The sequence below is a fragment of the Polyodon spathula genome, chromosome 10 (assembly GCF_017654505.1).
Source record: "Polyodon spathula isolate WHYD16114869_AA chromosome 10, ASM1765450v1, whole genome shotgun sequence".
In the NCBI taxonomy this organism is placed as follows: Eukaryota; Metazoa; Chordata; class Actinopteri; order Acipenseriformes; family Polyodontidae; genus Polyodon; species Polyodon spathula.
Genome location: NC_054543.1, coordinates 19,033,919 through 19,057,090, shown reverse-complemented (window position 1 = coordinate 19,057,090; position 23,172 = coordinate 19,033,919). Strand labels below are relative to the sequence as shown.

The window sequence follows — 23,172 nt, the reverse complement described above, 5'->3', positions numbered from 1 at the left end:
CCCGAATGGAGACTAGACGTGGTACTGGAGGTTGTCACTAAGGCCCAGTTTGAGCCTATACATTCCATAGAGTTTAAATATCTCTCTATGAAGACAGTCTTTCTATTAGCTATCACCTCCGTTAAGCGGGTCAGTGAACTACAGGCACTGTCAGTGCACAGTTCTTGTATGCGTATTTGGCACAATGGAAACAGGGTGATGTTGCTTTCCATCCCCCTCCCTTTGTGGAAGAGTCAGATAGGAGATTAAATTCCCCCTGCCCGGTTTAGGCATTGAGATGCTATGTGAATAGAACGAGAGCACTGCGTCGGTCTGACCAGCTCTTCGTTTGTCATGATGAACGGACCTGAGGTCAAGCCCTCTCTAACACTGGATGAAAAACCAAAAAATGTGTTGGGCTGCAATGTTTTACTTGGGTCTCTTAGAACAGTCCTTTTTCACCTGCATTATACCAGGCTGGTTTCCATTTTTTGTGTGGTCTCCACTTCATGGTTGCTGTACAACATATTTCCTTCCACGTTTGTAGGACTTTCGAAATTGATACATGGATACCCTTGTGATGCTAATATTTAAGGTTCAGCAGTAGTTCATTTTTTTTTAAATAGTGTTTCAGTGCTGTACAGACATTCTATGTCATTATCTGTTTCTCCAAGATGCAAATGCACCAGCTCTTTTTTTTTTTTTTAAACATATTCGCATTCTGTTGATCATTAATGAACATTTCTGTACTGTGGGTGTTGTCGAGTGATTGAAAACGAGACCTTTTGTGTTTGAATTGAAAGTGATGGTCTCGAGGGGTTGAAAGGGTCAAAGTTCAAGTATATTTTCCTTTTTTACTATAGTATAGGAGAACATATTTTGCACTGCATATATTTTCCAGTATAATGAAACATGTCAACATATTTTCCCAATATATTGCAATATACAGGATGTGGCAGGCTGGTGAGTGAATAGAGGCCCAGGGTCTGCAGTTCAAAAAAGTAACAATTTTACTATAAAAAAACACAAAAATAAAGTGCACAAGGGCAAAATAACAGATACTCAATCACAAATAAAGCAAAAACAAAACTCACAAAAATAAAGTTTCCAGGCTGGGCAATGCCTTCACTGGATTTATCAAAATTCAAAAATCACAAAACAACCACAAACACCAACCTACTTCCTCAGCTCCCTCCTCCTAAATGAGAAGCAGAGGCCTCCTTTTATGTCAGGTGGCTGGGCGCTGATTGACCGTTAATTAACCTAATCAACACAGGCAGGTAGGGGGAATTAACCCCATCCCTGCCAATTTAAAAAGGGCAGAGCTTTGTGAAACTTTTAGAAAGTAAGTTTACTACATCAACACACCATATCATTGATTTGGTAAACCTACTTTCTAATCACTGTGTATTTCATTTCCATAAGGGCATTCTGCAATGGCTTCTTTCACTAATCAACCCCTATTAACTGACATGCTTTCAGTTCGTAACATGCTTTGACCTAGGAAGTACAGGTGTAACAGATATCCTATAAATGAGGCATAGAAACCGATAACTTTCTTTAACCTAAAGTAGTACCAGAGATCATGTTTTAAAATGAAAATATTTGTTTGCTATAGCATTTGTTTCTTTCAAAACAGGCACATTTGAAACCTATGAAGCTAATACAAGTGGAAATCAGCTAAGATATGTGATATTATTTTGTTATATCTATAAATAAGAAATGTGTTGGGTTTTACCCCTTAAGCAGCCATGTATGTTTGTAACATAACTGAGCATGTGATTACTCTGTGCATGATTACTCTGTGCATGCCAAGAGCTAGTCATCAGTGCCAAGCAGGCACAACTGTTAAGATTGGAAACCGATAGAACTGGCGCCTCGAAAGAACACAGAGTAGGGCAGCAAGAAGACATGTTGAGGCTCCATTCAGCTGTGCTGGAACTGTCTGGTCCCCAGCAGCTAAAGCCTGCTGTGATTTCTTTTAGGTTACTAATTAATCACACAGTTTGTGTCGATTGGGCTACAGTATATTAAAATTCAGGAGGTGATAAATGTACAGCAGCCTCTGAAGGCTCCCCAGTATTTCTGCAGTAAAAGTACTATTCGTGTGCCCATCTCACACAGGAGACAGCTTGAATCATGCAGATTGACACAGCAAGTCTGTCCTCGACACTTGTGGTTAGATCTCGGTCTTAACTTTTGTTATATTAACATCTACTTGCATTTACTATATTTTTACAATACGTTGATATATTCCTTCCTCTCATTCACCACTGCACTTCACCCATCCAAATAAATCCTTTTTGCTAAGGAAACCATTACAAAAGGGGGCAAAGGTGACTCATTTTTGGTTAGACAGTAAAATGGTAGCGATGCCGTCAATGCTGGCTAGTGGTAGGAATAGCGACTACAGAGGCAAAGTGTATATATATATATGTGTGTGTGTGTGTGTGTGTGTGTGTGTGTGTGTGTATATATATATATATATATATATATATATATATAATTATCTATATATCTCTATATATAGACAACTATATATATATGATTATCCAAACTTATTGATTAGTATAACTTCCATTTCTCTGATTGCTATGTATTGATTGTAAGACAGTTCCATTTGAAAGAGAACAAATCTAAATTGAACAGACTTTTCATACTCCCCCCCCATGCAAACATTGACCCGTTTGGCGGATGCACTTATCCTTCAGAACACCAACTGCCGCAGTTCCACCAATGGAAGACAAACAAAGAAGCATGTAGGGCAACAACCAACCGGCAGAACAGGTGGCCACACCATAGGCTTGGATTAGCCTGCTGTAAAGTGATGGGGAAGGTGTTGGGCCGATCTCTATGACAGGAATTACAACAAGGCTGTCTATATATGACATCACAAAACCAAGAGAAGGGGAGCTGCTTCACATAAAATAAATAGTGTAAAGATTTTTTTAACAAAAAGCTGTTCCAGCTCTTTTTTAAATCAAAGTATTACTTTCGTTTACAGAATACAACTAAAAATGTTGGTACCAATTTAATATTTTGATAGAATTCCATCTATGTTCAAAATACTAAATATTTACTAAAACGCATTCAATAAGTTAAATTGTCTTGTTTTCTTTTTTTTCCAGACCAAAAATAATCTTAAATAAAATTAATTCGGCAATAATAATAATAATCTTAAATATAAATAATAATAATAATAATAATAATAATAATAATAATAATAATAATAATAACAACTTGCTAAACTATGCTAAATATTATAATAGATTCAAGAAATGTATAATTATTTTTTTCTTTGGGTAGCTCCAAATTCCATATTGACTAACATGTCCTGGTCTTGTGAATTCCATAGCCTATATCTTGTTTTCCTTTCAGAAATATGTATTCTGCCTACACCCCCTGCATATAAAACATACTCTTCAAGTACAAAACAGAAAGGCTGTAGCAATTTCCAAAACTCCTCTAGACAATAAGGTCACAGAAATTGCATGCACAGTCAGTAGGCACAATATCTGTTCAACAAAATATGGGGAACATGTATATTGTTATATACAGTGCCTTGCAAAAGTATTCAGACCATTCCTATGATGTCCCATTTTATGAAATTGCAAAATGATGGATACACATTCTTTTAACTTAATATTTTATTCAAAATGTGAATACTCAAACTGAAGACTTCAAGGGTAAGATAAGTTATAGTAAATGTCAGCAAAAACTAAAGAGAAAAAACTGAAACATGTTGATTGCATAAGTATTCAGACCCATCAACTCAATATTTGGTGGAAGCACCTTTGGCAGCAAAGCCGCAAGTCTTTTGGGGTAAGTCTACCAACTTTGCACACCGGCTTGGTGCAATGTGTGCCCATTCTTCTTGGCAGATTTGCTCAAGCTCTCTCAAATTGCTTGGGGATCGCTTATGACAAGCAGCTTTCTAATCTTTCCACAGATTCTCAAAAGGTTCAAGTCAGGACTTTGACTGGGCCACTCAAGGACATTCACTTTCTTATTCTTTAACCACTTCAGTGTAGCTTTGGCCTTGTGCTTTGGATCAATGTCCTGCTGAAAGGTGATTTTTCACCCCAGTTTAGCAGACTGAAACAGGTTTTTCTCTAGTATTTTTCTGTACTTTGCTCCATCCATTTTTCCTTCAATCCTAACAAGCTTTCCAGTCCCTGCTGAGGAAAAGCATCCCCATAGCATGATGCTGCCACCACCATGCTTGACTGCAGGGATGGTGTTGCCTGGGAGATGTGCTGTGTTGGGTCTGCGCCAAACGTAACGCTTGGCATTTAGACCAAAAAGTTCCAATTTGATCTCATCTGACCACAACACCTTTTGCCACATTTTTGCAAGATCATTCAGGAGCTTTGTTGCAAACTCTATGCAGGCTTTGAGATGGCTTATTTTTATTGAAAAAACAGGCTACTTTTGTGAAGTGTTCTGGATATTGTTGACTGATGCACATTTTCTCCCATCTCAGCCATTGAACTCTGTAGCTCTTTCAAAGTTCTCACAGTGGCATCCCTCACCAGTTTGGAGGGGCGGCCTGATCTAGGCAGTGTCTGGGTGTACAATGCACCTGCCATTTCTTGATGATTGAGTAGACTGTGCTCACAGGGATATTTGCAGATATTCAATATTTTTTCGTTCCCTTCTCCTGATCTGTGCTTTTCAATGACTTTATCCCTGACTTGCTTTGAAAGCTCTTTGGTCTTCATGGTTGAGTATTTGCTTGAAATTCACTACCTGACCAAGGAACCTCACAGAGACAGATGTTTTTATTCTGAAATCATGAGAACCTCTAATATTGCACACAGGCAGAGGCCATTCAACTAAAAATAAACTTATTCTGAAAGAAGATTATAACTTTTGCAAAGATTATATATAAACAGCAGTAAGAAATGCGCTCCCTGTTGCTATGCATGACTAGAGCAATGTATTTTACATGGGTGGTGCAAGGGAAAAGGTCAAACGAACTTGAAACAACCCAGCAACTAGTTTATCGTTATTATGTATACACTAACTACATAACTCTCTATATATATATATATATATATATATATATATATATATATATATATATATATATATATATATTAGCTCCGCTATTTTCACAATCACAAGTGCAGAAAAGTGTTACAACAATAAACTAGCCAGACTCACAGTTCATCATCCGTTCAGTGGTGGAGAGCAGTCCGTCCTCAGTGGACAAGCTGATGTGGTCTGTGTGAGATTTGTATTCTGTTTTTATCTTAGAGTATTTGATTCTCCGGTAGGCCCCCTTCCACACCTTGTTCAGTTATTTTGATAGAGCCACTGTGAACGTGTGTGCCTGTGCGGAGACGGGTGAGTAAAACGCCAACACACACACACACACACAGATACACAAACACACACACGTACGCTTCTGCAGCTCAGATCAACATGGCAGGGTCTGTGTATTCAGTGTGAGAGATATATTCCCAGATATCAGCGACACTCTGTGTGTCTCAGACGGACTGATTTCGGGGTGCTAATGTGAATTATAATACTCAATCAAGGGAATGGGTTCAAGGATATACTGTACAGCAACAGGAGTGAAGAGTATGTATGTCTAAACAGCCAGTTATTCTCAAGTAATGGTTATGCATTGAGTCCAGTATCCACACTTCTGGTCTCAGACATGGGCCGTGTCATCTGTTCTGACCTCTTCTTGACCTAGGCCTCTTGTCTCTTCACTAATGACGGAGGGGGGCAGGAATGTCGTTTTTATACTTTATTTCTGACAGTGTTTGTAATAATGGCTGTTAATAACAATAGCTACTGTACCAGGGCCTAGATTAAATAACAATTGTTGCAACACCATAACCATTATAAAGTATACTTACAGCAGTGCTGTAAGATTTGATTTAAACAAACGTAATCTCATTTCATAACTCCCAACCACAGGCCATCTGTGTACATGGATTGGGGAATGAGTAAGTGCAAACAGTCTCACTGATACAAGTGCTGTAGGTGTGTAATCTGTTATGGAGATTTACACGGATCCTGACGTTACAATCTCCAGCACATCCTTCTCACTAAAAGACTAGTGAAGCAACAGGGTTACTGCAGGCAGAACTATGCTTTTATGCCTGAGAAAGAAAACTAATTTAATAAAGTGGTCAAGCGTTGCCAAAGGCAAAAAAAGGCAACGTCAATTTATATAATTGACATTAAAGCTGTTTTTCATAACATTCTAAGTGTATTCTGAGCCAAACATCTTTCCATATGGAGCAAAGGAGTGTTCGTCCTTGAAAATATAATAAAATATATTTTTAGTCTACCAGTACCTTTAGGAAATCATCGCATTTGAAAACAGCAAATACGTAAAAGGAGAGCAAAGGACTTCTTCAGTCAAGCTGGTTGGCTTTCCATATATTAATCTGGTTGTTATCACAGCACACACCTCTCAATTTGTACTGCCTTTATATATAGATTATCATATATGGTGATATTTACTCGAGGTTGAGAGATGACTTGTCCTTTATTAAGGTCTGTAACTCAGGGAGAAGACTGTTCTTGTGATGCATATAAAAATGTCTGCTTGGAGATAGTGGCTTAGTAAAGTGACAGCAGTGGCTGTTAATGAACCAACGCCCACTCAAGCCACAGGTAGGCGCCTCAATACAGCACTTGTTTACATTTGCAGTTATAGTTTTTAGACTGTCTCGCCAGCAGGGGGCAACATCCACAAAAGCAGTTTGTCACATGGCTTTTCCACTTGTACAGTGCAAGCCAACTTAACAAGAACAGGTCCATCCAGTCACAAGGTGTCTGTATGTACTGCATGCAAGTTTCAGTACTGGTCAACTACAGTATGCCACATGACCTAACAGTACTTGTGTTTCTGACATCTCTTGAGAAAGCTGACTTTGCTCTGAACATGGTTTTACCCTTTGGTTATTTCCAATGGATAATACTCCCCCCTCACAGTGTCTGGGACAAGGAACAGCTCCATGCAGGTATCAATTTCTAGATAGAAATTCTGTAGTTCAGAAAGCAGTTTTAAAGCCTAGGGTTGGATGACATTGTAACGTCTTGTTAAAATGACATATTCAATTTAATATAAGTTGTCAAAACCCTGAAGAACCAGTTCAAGTGCTGTTGTTGAAATCATTTCATTGTAATTGTTTAATTGTTTTATTGTTTAGATAATCCCCTGCACCTGGTGCTAATTGTAAATTGGAGCCAGGTGCAGAGTATTTAAGAGAGGCAGCCAGTCTGTTCTGGGCTGCTGCTGAGTGAGGAGCCCAACTGTGTGTGAGAGCAATCATTTTGAAAAGGTATGGTGTGAAATTTGTGCGTTTTTTTTTGGCAGGTAAACGGCGTATCTATCCTGCCAGCTAGTCAGGAATCTGCAACGAATGTTTAGTCAGTGCTCTGAAGGAGCTAGGTGTTTGTTTTGTTTTTTTTTTAGCTTATTTTTGTTATTAAAGTTGCACATCAGTGCTATTTTTCTTTCAATCTTGTGTGTTGTCTGTGATTTTAGAAGGGATAAGTACCCAAGCGGGTCTGTTTGGTGAGCCGGCCGGCACAGTTCTATACTGTATATGTGACCCCAGTCTTGAAGAGTTAAGAAACCCAAAATGTCCCATAGCACATCTAGTTTTTATTCTCCTCCAGGGTTGCAGCTATGTAGTGGAGGTGGGCATTGGTACGTGCAGTATGTACGTCTGTATATCACACTTCACACATTTTAAATATATCTGGACAACCACTTGCTCAATTGTCATGAAACTTGGTAGTAAAGTTAGTATTAAGCTTTCCTAGATTCTGGGGATATAGAGGGATGTCTGTATGTCAAACTTTAAAATTATTTAATTGCTAATTCTTATTCTATCGTATTCTGTAATAGTGTTGATATTTCATGGTCAAAAACTTTTTCATCATGCTGATAGAATTTACAGCCGTCGCAGGGGAAGCATGTTACTACCATACTTGTTCATTGTACTATTAAAAAAGAACATTGTATTGTAAGAACGAAGAGGCACAGAGACTCCTGATAATGGAAGAGTTACAAAATGGATCAACAGTTTTTTTTTTCTTTTTGTTTTCAGCATTTGAGGAAACAACTTACAAACCTCTGTGTATTAAATATGTTATCACTGCAGACCTTACAGGTCTAAGAAAGGTAAATCCACTCAAAACAGTAAACTAATAATATACTAACGTTTATAAGAGAAATTTTAAAAAAATGTCAGAACAAATGCTCAAGTATACAGCTAACGGTGTACAGCTATGGTCAAGTTTTGCATCACCCTATATAATTAACACATTTTACATTAACATATTGAATTACATACTGCCTTGAAGTTTGCCATATACTTAAAGAAAAACTGATAAACTGAAAAATATATTTTCCAAATCTAAAATACTGTACTATTATAGCTTCGGGTAGGTTCTTTGATAATATGATGTTAAATAAAATATCTACATTGTGTTCATATGTTTTTTGTTTGTTTGTTTATTTTAATAATGTCCCAATTCTAAAATTATAGGTGATGCAAAACATTTGGCCAGAGCTGTAGATAACAAGGAGCCTACTAGTCTAGGCTGTAATGGTTTTGAGTTTGCCTCGTTTCTGGCAATGCACAAAACACATGATTAGGGGGTCTACTTAAATTGCGATTGCGCGGAAATCAGAAAATTGAGGTGTCACCGTAGAATTCACCTCTTTTAAGGGCCAATGCATACGAAGGAGAAAAAAAGAAACTGCTTTTCAACTGCATTTAAATGAACTACTGCACAACACAAGCGACACAAACTACGTATCTTCCTTCTGTAGATAGTCCTTTTTTTAATTCCTTCACCGTCCTGTGTGCATTGCACTTTGGCAAAAAAAAAGACAAATAAGTTAAAAAAATAAATAAAATAAAAATACTCTAAAGCAGTTAATTTATTGTTTGCTGTTCAAATTATGTTTTAATCAGTCTGTCAGTGTGTCTGTAGTAGCTTTTCTGTGACCTGTACTGGACAGACTGTAGGAGAAGGGACAACGTCAGTGCTGCATTGTTTTGATTTAGGTTGCTAAAATCTAGTTTTCAGCTTTGGAGGTAAAATACCAGAAATGGACGACAAAGCAAAAAAAAACTAAGTACCCTAACCCTAACATTTTGACATTTCCCAAAGAAACTGGAAGGAGGTATTGTTTTGCCATCTTCTAATGTGACTTTGGAGAAAATACGATCAATTGCTATTTAGGTTCAGAATCACACATTAAACGAAAGGCTATGTGGCAAAATGGTTTACTGCCCAGGTGTAGAGGTGATGTGATTACAAAACAGAAGACAAACAATAAAGTTTACTATCCAAACAGAAAACGTTTATTTATAATCCCGGTCTGGTGCCCACAAAGAGGAATCCCAGTCAATACGTAGCAATGTGTATTGCACTGTTTCCAGACAACGGATTTCTTTCCCATAAGAATAAACACAGTAGAAAACACACAAGACACACATAAGATCACAAGTCCAAAGTGAGTGCTAAAGTGCGAGTGTTGACATACAATTTATTCGTGCACAGTTGTGAAGTGTTGTCCGGGTTTGGTGCTGGCCTTAAACAACAGCTCTGGCTCCAGCAGTCTAACAAGAAAAAACAAGTATAATTTGGCACGACAAACAAACAAAACACTCATGGCTATTTTACAGTTCTCCTTTCTCTGTTAAACCTGAACCATAACAAAAGGAACAGATCACCTAGCCACATCCCCTATTTGTATTGTCGGTCACACCCCCTTGGTTAGCGAGTGCAACCGTTTCTCCTCCAATCTGCTGTTGCCACATCGCTTCCCTTCTGGGGTGATGACTTGGTGTACCGTAGCTCCGCCCCCTTTCTAGATGGCCGACATCCACCTTTCCCTGGAATGAATTATAGGACCGTTCAGTCCGGGACATTCTTTTCTCTTTATACAGCACCCTCACAGGTCGGGAAGGAAATTTATAACCAATATTCATTCTTTCTCTGTCACAGGCTACTACAGAGGATGCTAAATAGAACACAAAACAAACAACAGCTTTCAGAAAACAAACCTGAAAGTCACTGCAGACAAAACGTATTCCTGTCAGTTGTAGCCAAATTAAATCTGCACTAGAGGTACGATCTAGCGCAGGTACCTCAGTTCAAAGAACCTGCAGCTGTTTACTTTTTAAACGCAGTTAGAGCCTTAGACCTTTAGAGTTTTCTTTGTTTTGAGTTGGTACTAATAAAATAAATTCCTGGATTGGACAAATAACATGAAAATGAACGTGCTGCATATATTGCCTTTATTAAAGAATACCAGATGCCCTTGGGTAACTGAGTTTTGGGACTGTTTCTAATCGATTTCCACATCTGTATAACTTGGTAAAGCTGTGCCTTACTCATCCAAGCAATCCAGTGGATTCAGACGTACAGTCTCAATGTATGGACAAGTCCACACCAGACAGAGAATGTTGGCAGCAACAGCTGGGGGATGTTAAATGTTTTCCTTTACAAATGACAGCACTCTGTTTTAGTAAGGAACCAAGTACCACTATTTTTAGGCCTTTATAGTGCTCTGAAATATTATATACTGAGGTTTATTTAATGTTTAAACAGGTCCACGAAATGTCAGCAAAATTCTACTATTATTTCATAAACTAGCCGCGAAAAATACGTACATTAATCGAGATTTAAGTAGGCCCCTACACATTATGTAACTATATAGTTTCAGCAGTGGTTTTATTTCCAACCACAAGAGGGGCTGTAGTACTGTGATATCTTCTGTGTTTCTGTCCTTGGGCTGGGGAGTGATAGAAGCAGCCCAATAGGCTTGCCTGCCTTCTGTCATTGACAAATCCAGTTGAAAGTTTATCATTATTGTAAACAGAACAGGTCAAATACACGTCTCCGCCACCTCCACTATCAGGAGCAGAGCAGCAGGAGCTGCCTCTGCCTCCGTCACCTCCACCAGCAGAGGGTGAATGTCTGCTGGGTTCCCGTCCACCAGCAGAGGGTGAATGTCTGCTGGGTTCCCGTCCACCAGCAGAGGGTGAATGTCTGCTGGGTTCCCATCCACTAGCAGAGGGTGAATGCCTGCTGCTCCGCATCGCCTGCAGTTGCCAGCCGCTCCGCATCGCCTGGGGTCTCTGGAACTGCTTTGCCAGGGGTCACAGTCAGCTCTGCTTGGCCTCATGGGTCAGTGTGGCCGGAGCCCCACCAGAGGGAGCTGCTGGTATGAAAACAGGGGGAAAGGTCAGGAGACCACCTTTCCCTGCAGCAATTTCGCTACAGGAGTTCTGGGGACTGGAGTCCCCCCAGAGGGAGCTTTCGGCTATAATGGGGGGAGAGGTTAGGAGACCACCTTCCCCTGCAGCAGTTTCGCTGCCGGAGATCTTAGGGAGGTCTGGAGACCACCAACCCCAGCAGCTTTTCCGGTGCTGGACTTGCCCCTGCTGAAGGAGTCAGTCTGGGAGCATGTCTGCTGACAGCCGCACCATTGGCAGCATTTCCACTGCCAGTGGTACAGCGGGAGGAGAGATTCGCTTTTATTCCAGGTACTTCCTGGAGCCCAAAAGGGATGGTGGATTCAGACCAATTATGGACCTCAGGGTCCTCAACTTGTTCCTCAAACAGAGGAAGTTCAACATGTTGACAGCACAGCGTATCATCCAGTCCATCAACTGGATGACTGGTTCACATCGATCGACCTGCAAGACCCCTACTTTCAAGTCCCAATCTGCCCTGTGCACAGAAAATATGTGTGCTTCGCCTTTCAAGGTAACGTGTACAAATTCTGCGTGCTGCCTTTTGGCCTTTTTTCAAAGAGCATGGATGCAACACTGGCTCCACTCAGGCTGCCGGGTAACCCAACAATCCTTCCACTAGGGCTGCTGAGAATGCGCCCGCTTCAAGCCTGGGTAAATACACTCAAGGGAGAGAAGGACAGTCAGTGATTCATCAGTGCTATGATTATATATATATATATATATATATATTATTATATATATATATATATATATCATATGACAGGCACCTCACTTTATCCATAGATTCTCATGCTGTCAGTAATCTGTTTATGTAAAACTATAAAATGTCCAATACTAGCCTACAGCCATCACCTCTGTAATCCTCTTGCCTGAGATATGCAATTTCAGTATAAATAAATAAATTAAACAAGATGTTACAATGATAGCAAAACTTCAAAAGCATACTGTGTATATATACAATACGGTTTGCTTTTATATAGCGCTCTTCATATGGACTATCCCAGTGAGCTTTACAATAAAAGAAATAAAAGCTATTGGCCAATTAATCTACATATATATTGTTAATTTTTCAAACATATTCCTGGTCTATGGCATATGAAATGACTTGGAAAATAGAAAAGGTATTTTAATGTTAAAATCCTGAGTGTAACATTGAAGTGGTCTGAAAGCCCTTCACTGGACCAGTTTGGTACCAGGGTAGCAGAATGCCCAAAGTCTTGGGGGCACAGACTCCAAACCTTCCCGAAACTAACACAAGACAAAAGTTATCGGCTAGGCTTAATATTTCTATTACACTTCGAATCTGATAACAGAATCAATTAGCTGTGCAAAAATAGGGGGGTTTCCAGCAGCAGCTGATGAATGCTCTTGTCGGATCCCAAAAAATTATAGCTTGAAGAAAATCTTCGGGTCCCAATCAGATCCTTCCTTGTGTGGAACTATTGTGCGGCTGTGCTTGATACATTAGCGTATCACATCGTACAGTCAGGCCTGATGGATCCTTGCACTGTATGCTGTATATAACGTACATTCCTCATGGCCCCCTGAGAGGTTGTTAAACAGACTGGACTGTACATAACAATATGTTACAATATATCTCACTGTAGTGTTAACCTTTATGAATGTAACGATGCAAGTATTCCAGTCCATACCATACTGGGATAGATGAATACATGTAGAATAGCTTGTACAATATTCCCAATTATAGAAGTTTAAAGTAGTGCTGGGTATGTATACTTAATATTATCTTATAGTAACTCTTATTTAGTAAAATAAAACTGCCACCCCCATCAAATTATCTTAAAACAAAGAAAGAAACACTATTCAGTGGAATGTGTTATTTATTTCAGACACAATTATTCACTGGTTTCCTTTGCATTGTATCTTTTTGATACTGTAATGTATACATTTTGTTATAGGAATGAATAAAACATGTTTGCCTTTAAATAATGTCTTCTTGAATATTCTAATTAGGACTGTCAAACAATTAAAATAATTAATCACAATTAGTCGTATGATTTTCTGTAGCAATTAATCACAATTTTTGAATGTGCTCAAATTTGGACCTAAATAAACAATTTTCCATTTAAAAAGCAGTGTGTTATGTTAAAAGCATACTGTGTTTTATTGTAAGGGAAGGAAACACAAAATAATTTATTTTAAAACCAAAGTTCACTGTAATTTACAGTTTTTCATGCCCCCAATGTTAATAGGCCTACTTCCTAAGCGATGTTTTCGAAGTTGGAACACACATGTGCTTGTTGTTGTCTACAGTTAAAATCCCCAACGTATTTATATTTCCACACACTGGGGTATGCAAACTTTTGGCGACATCATATCTCTCTCTCTCTCCCTCTGGAAGCGACAGCGAGTGGGAGAAGTACAGCGTGGAAAAGTACAGAGCAGTTTCGAAGCAGAAAGGAGAAATTGCATCTTGAATTGCTTTAATCAGAAAACAGAGGACATTGGGGAAACATAGCCGCGTGTGTTTTTCTGATAACAAACAAGCTGAAACTCGGAGCAGCTGATTCAAATTCAGCGCCGTTTTGAGACACGGGCGAGGGGAGGAGCCGACAGCACAGCAGAACAACGCAGTTAAACGAGGCAGTCTTCCCAGCGACAGCGAGTGGAAGCGACAGCGAGTGGGAGAAGTACAGCGTGGAAAAGTACAGAGCAGTTTCGAAGCAGAAAGGAGAAATTGCATCTTGAATTGCTTTAATCAGAAAACAGAGGACATTGGGGAAACACAGCCGCGTGTGTTTTTCTGATAACAAACAAGCTGAAACTCGGAGCAGCTGATTCAAATTCAGCGCCGTTTTGAGACACGGGCGAGGGGAGGAGCCGACAGCACAGCAGAACAACGCAGTTAAACGAGGCAGTCTTCCCAGCGACAGCGAGTGGAAGCGACAGCGAGTGGGAGAAGTACAGCGTGGAAAAGTACAGAGCAGTTTAGAAGCAGTTTGAAAACAGGCTGACGGCTGCAGAAGAAACTAAACTTCAAAAAAAAAAAAAAAACCCTCAACATGGTCTTCAAGCCAGTAATCTGTGACACCTGCTTGATGTGGGAAATCCGAGAAAACCCAGCGGAGCTAAACCAAGTGTGCGTAAAGTGCCGCGCGATCCAGGATTTGCATAAACTAGTAAGCATGCTAGAAATGGAGCTGGAAGAAGTGAGACAGCAACAGGATCTTGAGGAACTGGCACACCCACAATTCATGGAAGTCTGCATCACCCCTAACAGACTGAAAGCCACCAGGGAGATAGAAGGTCAGAACAGCTGGGTTCAGGTAGGCAGAAGCAGGGAAAAAAAGAAACTTCGTCAAACACAACCACCAGAAATCAAAACAACCAACAGATTTGAGTCACTTCAGAATTGTGATGAGCAGAACCAACAACAAGAGAATGAAAGGAACAACATCCAGGACCCTATTGACAGTGGTGACCAGACAGCAAAAAGAAGGGAGGTCATGATTGTTGGGGACTCCATATTGAGAAACACAGCAAGTTCAGTTCGCAGTTTGGACCCCCTTACTACAACAGTGTGCTGCCTTCCGGGAGCCTCGGTCAAGCACATCACTGAAAACGTGGACAGGCTCCTAGAACGAACAGGAGACGACCCGGTAGTAGTCGTCCACATCGGTACAAACAACATTGGAAGAGACAGACCAAAATCCCTGCAAAACAAATTCAGAGAGCTAGGAAGGAAATTAAAAGAGAAAACAAAAACTGTGGTATTTTCTGGTATACTACCCGCACCTTGCAAAGGACCATATGGACAGCTGGAAATAATTAATCAAAACGCATGGCTGAAGACGTGGTGCACACGGGAAGGCTTCACCTATCTTGATCATTGGACCACTTTCTACAACGAGGACTATCTGTATAGACGGGATGGACTGCACTTAAATAACAAGGGAACCAGTCTACTTGGAGAAAAGATCCTCGAGCAGGTTCAGAAGCATTTAAACTAGAAAGGAAGGGGGGAGAAATCAACAAAAAAACAGAAGGGAGACCGCATCAAAACAAGAACAACAACTCAGGTAAGACAACCATTAAATGTATTTATCTAAATGCTAGAAGTATCAGAAACAAAATTCTAGAACTTGAAGCTACTGCACTAACAGGTAACTATGATGTGATAGGTGTTACAGAAACGTGGTTGTCTGAGAGTGATGGGGACGAATATAATATTTGTGGGTATACACTGTATAGGAAAGACAGGCAGGACAGAAGAGGAGGAGGGGTAGCGCTATACATAAGAAACAGTCTTGAAGCCCAGGTGTTAAACCTGGACAAAGAAAATAAAACCGAATCAATATGGGTCAGAATAACAGACAAAAATTCAAAAGGCATAATAATAGGAGCATGCTATAGACCGCCAGATTCAGACGGTGAGCACAATAATCTGTTATACAATGACATTAGAAATGTGTGTAGCAAAGGAGAAGCCATACTAATGGGGGATTTCAACTTCCCCCAAATAAAATGGGAAAACCCGGTGGGTAGCGCGAAGGATGAAATAGAAATGGTGGAAATGACAAATGACTGCTTCCTAACACAATTTGTCAAGGCACTGACTAGAGGGGAGGCATGCCTTGATTTAGTCTTTTCAAATAACGAAGATAGAATAACTAAAACAGAGGTCAGAGAACCACTGGCAAACTCAGACCACAACATGGTCTCATTTGAAGTGTTTTTTAAATCCTCAAAAGTAAAGACTAAAGCTAAGGTTTACAATTTTAGAAAAGCAAACTATGAAGGTATGAAACAGAGACTAACAGAAGTAGATTGGAGTAAAATAGAGAAAACACCCACAGAAGAAGGATGGTTGTTCTTCAAAAACGTAGTACTAGAGGCGCAAAACAATTATATCCCTAAAGTAGACAAATCTAAATGTAAAACTAAATTGCCAAAATGGTTTAATAGATCAATTAAAAAAAATATTCAGCGAAAAAAGGCACTTTACAGAGCATTAAAAAAGGACCAAAAAGAAAGTACGCAGAAAGAGTACACAGAACTGCAAATGCAAGTCAAAAAGGAAGTTAGAAAGGCCAAGAGAGAAATAGAAATGAACATTGCTAAGGGAGCTAAAACCAATTCCAAAATGTTTTTCCAATATTACAACAGCAAGAGAACATTCAAAGAGGAGATAAAATGTTTAAGAGATACAAATGGCAAAATCGTAGAGGAAGAAAAAAAAATAGCAAATATGTTAAATGATTACTTTTCACAAGTTTTTACAAAGGAAGATACTGACAACATGCCCCACATGTCATCCAGTTCCTATCCAGTTTTAAATAACTTTAGCATAACTGAGGCAGAAGTGTTAAAGGGACTAGGAGCTCTTAAAATAAACAAATCCCCTGGGCTGGATGAGATCCTCCCAGTAGTACTCAAAGAAATGAAAGAAGTAATTTACAAACCGCTAACCAAGATCATGCAGCAGTCTCTTGACACAGGGGTGGTACCGACAGACTGGAAAATTGCAAACGTAATACCGATCCACAAAAAGGGAAACAAAACTGAACCAGGTAACTACAGACCAGTAAGCCTGACTTCTATTATATGCAAACTTATGGAAACTATAATAAGATCCAAAATGGAAAATTACCTATATGGTAACAGGGTACTGGGAGACAGTCAACATGGTTTTAGGAAAGGGAGATCGTGCCTAACTAACTTGCTTGATTTTTTTGAGGATGCAACATCGATAATGGATAATTGCAAAGCATATGACATGGTTTATTTAGATTTCCAGAAAGCTTTTGACAAAGTCCCGCACAAAAGATTAATTCTCAAAACTGAACGCAGTTGGGATTCAAGGAAACACATGTACATGGATTAGGGAGTGGTTAACATGTAGAAAACAGAAAGTACTGATTAGAGGAAAAACCTCAGAATGGAGTGTGGTAACCAGCGGTGTACCACAGGGATCAGTATTAGGTCCTCTGCTATTCCTAATCTACATTAATGATTTAGATTCTGGTATAGTAAGCAAACTTGTTAAATTTGCAGACGACACAAAAGTAGGAGGAGTGGCAAACACTGTTGCAGCAGCAAAGGTCATTCAAAATGATCTAGACAAGATTCAGAACTGGGCAGATACATGGCAAATGACATTTAATAGAGAAAAGTGTAAGGTACTGCACGCAGGAAATAAAAATGTACATTATAAATATCATATGGGAGATATTGAAATTGGAGAAGGAATCTATGAAAAAGACCTAGGAGTTTTTGTTGACTCAGAAATGTCTTCATCTAGGCAATGTGGGGAAGCTATAAAAAAGGCTAACAAGATACTCGGATACATTGTGAAAAGTGTTGAATTTAAATCAAGGGAAGTAATGTTAAAACTGTACAATGCACTTGTAAGACCTCATCTTGAATATTGTGTGCAGTTCTGGTCACCTCGCTATAAAAAAGATATTGCTGCTGTAGAAAGAGTGCAAAAAAGAGCGACCAGAATTATTCCGGGCTTAAAAGGCATGTCATATGCAGACAGGCTAAAAGAATTGAATCTGTTCAGTCTTGAACAAAGAAGACTACGTGGCGACCTAATTCAAGCATTCAAAATTCTAAAAGGTATTGACAGTGTCGACGCAAGGGACTTTTTCAGCCTGAAAAAAGAAACAAGGACCAGGGGTCACAAATGGAGTTTAGAAAAAGGGGCATTCAGAACAGAAAATAGGAGACACTTTTTTACACAGAGAATTGTGAGGGTCTGGAATCAACTCCCCAGTAATGTTGTTGAAGCTGACACCCTGGGATCCTTCAAGAAGCTGCTTGATGAGATTTTGGGATCAATAAGCTACTAACAACCAAACGAGCAAGATGGGCCGAATGGCCTCCTCTCGTTTGTAAACTTTCTTATGTTCTTATGTTCTTTCTCTCCCTATCTTCCTATTCCTTTCCACTGAGCCAGTTACTAAGACAAACAAGCCTGTTGACATTTTCACCTGATAAAGCTATTCTCTTCTTCTGGACAATATGCCCAGAGAGAGAAAACAACCTCTCACAAGGTACTGATGTGGCAGGCGTTGTCAGGTACCTGCGTGCAATGGGGGCCAGCCTGTTTTGTGCCCCTGCATGCTGTGGAAGATAATTAAATCACTTCTGTCAATTGTGAGAGGCTTGTTGCACAAGGAAACATGCAAATACTCTTGCGCTCTCTCTCTCTCTCTCTCTTTCTCTCTCTCTCTCTCTCTCTCTCTCTCTCTCTCTCTCTCTCTCTCTCTCTCTCTCTCACACACACACACACACCCACACACACCCACCTCTCTCTGTCTCTCTCACTCACACACACACACACACCTCACTCTCACATCTCTCATTCACACACATCCCTCTCACTCACCCCCCCCCCCCCCCTCTCTCTCTCTCTCTGTCTCTCACATACACACATTTAGTATAACTGTATCATAAAAGCTATACCTGCATGGCTCCAGTAGTGCCTCCAGCTTCAGCAGTTTCTCCAGTTCAGCTGTGGTTGGCATGGTGATGTTGTTTTTTTTGTTGTGCCAGAGCATCCCTCAGTGGTTGTTGGTTTCTTTGCACACGTTTGACCATTTCCAGAGTGGAATTTGATCTTGTTGTGACGTCTTGTGCAAGTGACTCCTTCTTTTGCCCATTTGCAACTTGTGTTGTTCTAGCTCTGCAGCATTTGGTGGACAGTGTTTGAAATGCCCAACTGCTTTTCTGCATTTGGCTAGGGAATTGTCAAACCCGCTGTTCTGTAGGGACACTGTGACTGACCTTTGCAGACTGTGTGATGGTGGCTCTGTATGGTAATTCATATGTTGAGTCGTTGCTAGCCCTCTCACTACTGCTGCCGGCGTCAACTCTGTGTTTTGCTTGTAAATTATACTTCAGACTCGATGTACTTCGGTGATAAACAAGTTCACCCTTACAGTAGCTGCAAAGTTTGAGGAGTACTTAAAGAGTAATCTTTAAACTGACCTAATTTTGGTTTACAACAATGCAACTATTTCTTCTTGTTTTTGTGTTTCATAGCACAGGTCCAGTGTGAGGTGCTGATAGTTTATACAAAGGATGCTGCTGAGTGGAGCACATACCTGCAGAATGTGCTGGCTTCATGCAGACACTTTTCCATGAAGTCAGTCTTGTTATATGAGGTCGAGAGCCATACCCCTGTGGCCCAGCGGGACCTCAGTATCTTCCAGAGCAGCAGGTGTATCTTCCTGTTGCTGTCAGGAGAACTCTTGGATGTTCTTGGCAGCTTTGAGGTCTTGGAGAGCTTTCAGAATGTTCTGCAGCCCCCTAGTAAGATGGTGATGTTATTTTGTGGAACGTCAGAGAGTGAAATGCTATCGGAATGCTTCCAGGACTGGCATCAGTGGAAACAGCTCAGTCCTGAAGATGAAACGACGACCTACATTTCAGTGGTTCTACAGGCAGTGTCTGAAGGTAGGTGGCCCTCTTATTAAGATGTTCTTTTAGTGACAGAGATGCACAGTATATTTATGGAGGATTTGGTTAATTTTGTAAATTTGTCAATAGTACAAAACCACCATACAATTCAGCACAATTTGTACAAATACAATTCAAATAATATTCAGATGTATAAATGTGGTGCACTATTTAAGAGTAATAGTCTTCAATTATTTTGATTTTGTTTGAAACCAGAACAAATGGCTAATAATGAAGGGTAGAAAGCACAATGCTTCTTTAATGCCAGGTTTTCAGCATAAATGTTTATAAATTTACAAGCACAAGACAGCAGATTTTTTTAAAATCATCTCTTATCTCAAGCAATTGTAAAATATTAATGATACCAGCAATACAAAAATAAATATCTGTGACCAACGGCTTGATGTGTGACATTGCAAATAGAAGTTCAGGTTTGTAATTTGCATTCTTACTCACACTAAGACTTTGTCAGTTTGGGGTTCCATTGCCTTGTATTTTATTATAATTTTATTTTACAATTTTATTGTAATTTTTTTTACTTTGCACAACTTACACATTTCTTTCATAACTGTGGACATAAAGGGGGTCCCTTGGTCGGTAAGGATCTCTTTAGGGAAACCGACCCTAGAAAAGACCTGTATCAGCGCTTGTGCTATGTTCATTGAATTAGTATTCCTTAACGGTATAGCCTCGGGGTATCTAGTGGCATAATCCACAATGACCAGAATGTACTGGAACCGAGAATTGATTAGGGGTTTGCTACGCATGTGGACTAGCAGAGCTATACTGGTGTTCTTTTCTGAAAAGAGACTAATATTGCAGATAGCAGACTGTTTGGTTCAAATTGCATGTACTGCTAACCACTGATAGAGACGATGCGTCTACAAACTGCCCAACAATGACTGCAAGCTAACGAGATAACAATGCTGTGGACTAGAAGGGAACAGGCTCTAGACTTCAGAGAGATCAAAAGAGATAATCCCACTGGCATCAAAGGGGGTCGCAAGGAGATAACAAAAGGCAGATGTATGGACCTTTTGTCTCCAGGAGTGTGAAGAATGCACTGAGTTCAGAGGTTGTCACACTAGACCACACACACAGACACACACACATTAACACTCACACAATAAATTAAATTACCTTGACCATTGGTTAATGTCAGAGAAAGGGGAGGTGGACCATCTATACAGAAGGGTATTTAATGTCACGCAAACATTGTAATTTTGAGTTCTGTATGTCCTGTACCTGGGACCAGACTCCCTGCATATTTCAATAAACCTGGCAACTGATTGAAGAAAAGGACTCTGTGCATTTTCTTGAATCTACTTACTCACCATCATATTTTTTAAGTTACTTCATTGGCGAGCCACCTGCGGACTGTTTCCTGAAACTTTTTTTTTCCAAATACCGGGGGGTTGATACTTGATTACGGAGAAACCTTTTTTGCAAGCCTGTATCCCATGAAGAGGACCAGGACAAAGCAGACAGAAGGAGACTGTTTCTACTTTCAGCTCAGACGGTGTGGAGAATCTTTGAATCAGGACTTCAGATCGAACATATAACCACGTACATTGGTGAGTAGTTACTGGTTTTTTGTTTTATATGCAGTTTTTAGAATGTAGTGAGAATCAAGGGTAAAGTATGAAAGAGGACTTTTGACTACTTGATAATTCATGTACATTGAGGACACAATTAGTTAAGACTGCTTAATTAAAAGTGTATTGACTATTAGGACTTTATGTATGAAAGAGGACCTCTGGAATCCTAAAAAAAGTCATGAGTAAATCGTGTAGTGTTATGACGTGCCAGTAGAGTTTATTGGACTAGTTACACGGACTTGTATTGCTCAACAGGTACGGGCATACTCGGATTTATGTTTTATGTTTGTTTTTGAGAAGATTTGTTACACTTGTTTTGTCTTTGTTTGTACTGTTTGGTTTATATGTCACGATAAGGGGGCAATAGGATAAGCCTCTTATTTAACTGTCCACATTAGGTGGTACAAATAAGGAACAATCAGACAGTAAGTTCCAGTTAAGAACATTGGTAACAACGAGACAAAACTAAAAAGTGGTGTTTTTTTTTTTTTGTTAGTTTTGTTTTGTTGGGAGAGTCTGATCAACTCCAAATATGTTAAAATATAATATTGACGGTCATCAAATGGATGACTGGAGAATATGGAACATAGGCTATGTTTTAAAACATGGCAAAAAGGGAAGCTATGTACAGAACAGTAATGTACATGTTCATGTAACAGATCAGGAGTGTGTGTCTCGTAAGAAGAAAAAGACAAAGGCAATTCAAGACTGGTAGCCCACAAAAAACAGAACAAAAAAAAACCTGTAATGCTAAAGATTCTATATCAACTTTGAGGAATACATGTTGTAAAAATAAAATTAAAAGGTCACATTAAAATGTAATTAAGAAGTTGTTTATTAATGATTGTTTGAGTAATTCTGATTTTACTCAAGCGTGGAGATAAAGTAACTTCTTAGTAAAACTACGTACTAATAAGTTGTTTATTAATGATTGTTTGAGTAATTCTGATTTTGCTTAAGCGTGGAGATAAAGTAACTTCTTAGTAAAACTACGTACTAATAAGTTGTTTATTAATGATTGTTTGAGTAAATTCTTGATTTTGTACTAATAAGTTGTTTATTAATGATTGTTTGAGTAATTCTGATTTTGCTTAAGCGTGGAGATAAAGTAACTTCTTAGTAAAACTACGTACTAAGAACCAGCACGAATACTTATTGTGTTGCCCCGATCATAAGAGGGTTTGATAAGGGAAAGAGACCCAGGTTAATGGATGAATTGTTTGACTGCAAAAGAATGGCCAACCTTTGGACTGAAACAGTAACACAAATATACAAAGGAACAATGAAAAAGTTTGTGTTGGATTATATTGATATACACAGAGCTTTTTGTTTTTCTAAGGGTTAACTAGAAAAGAAAGTGCAGAGAGGGAGCGAGAGAGAGATAATGTAGAGATTGCTGCTACATTGACTGCTTGAAAAAACACTTAGGAAGAAAACAAATGTTTTTGGAGATCAATAAATCTGAAACTAAGTAAATCAACCTTGAAATATTTTATTAAAAATATTTTCATGAAGCAAGTTAAGTGTTTGTTTGTTTGTTTGTGAATTTTATGTTTAAGACACGGGTGAATTTTATGAATCACCTATGAATACATATTTGAAACCACAGATCACATGAGAATGAAATAGGAATGTTGGCGCAAGGGATTTTACAGTGCAGTATAGGACTGTAGGCTTGGTGGATGGTGGTACTGGATAATCAGCAGTACTGATTATGGAAAGTTTTTAGAAACTTATTTTTCAAGAATTAACAGATTTATTTGAAACTTATTTTTCAAGAATTAACAGATTTATTTGTAAATTCTTGAAAATGCATGGCGTGATATTAATCAAACTAACACGTTTTTGAAAAGGGTTTTATAACTTGATTTAAAAAAACAATAAAAACAGAGAAAGGAATCTGTTTGCTACAGGCAGAT

The 23,172-nt window shown here is 39.2% G+C and overlaps 1 protein-coding gene across 1 annotated transcript in view; it reads left to right on the top strand.

The window, feature by feature from the left end:
* Nucleotides 1–23,172, top strand: part of LOC121321676 (phosphoinositide 3-kinase adapter protein 1-like) — an 88,580-nt gene that overhangs the window by 649 nt on the left and 64,759 nt on the right. Inside the window, exons 2-3 of the mRNA XM_041260665.1 lie at nucleotides 5,259–5,328; nucleotides 19,239–19,652. Coding sequence (XP_041116599.1) covers nucleotides 5,259–5,328; nucleotides 19,239–19,652 — 484 coding nt within the window. The remainder of the gene's footprint in view (nucleotides 1–5,258; nucleotides 5,329–19,238; nucleotides 19,653–23,172) is intronic.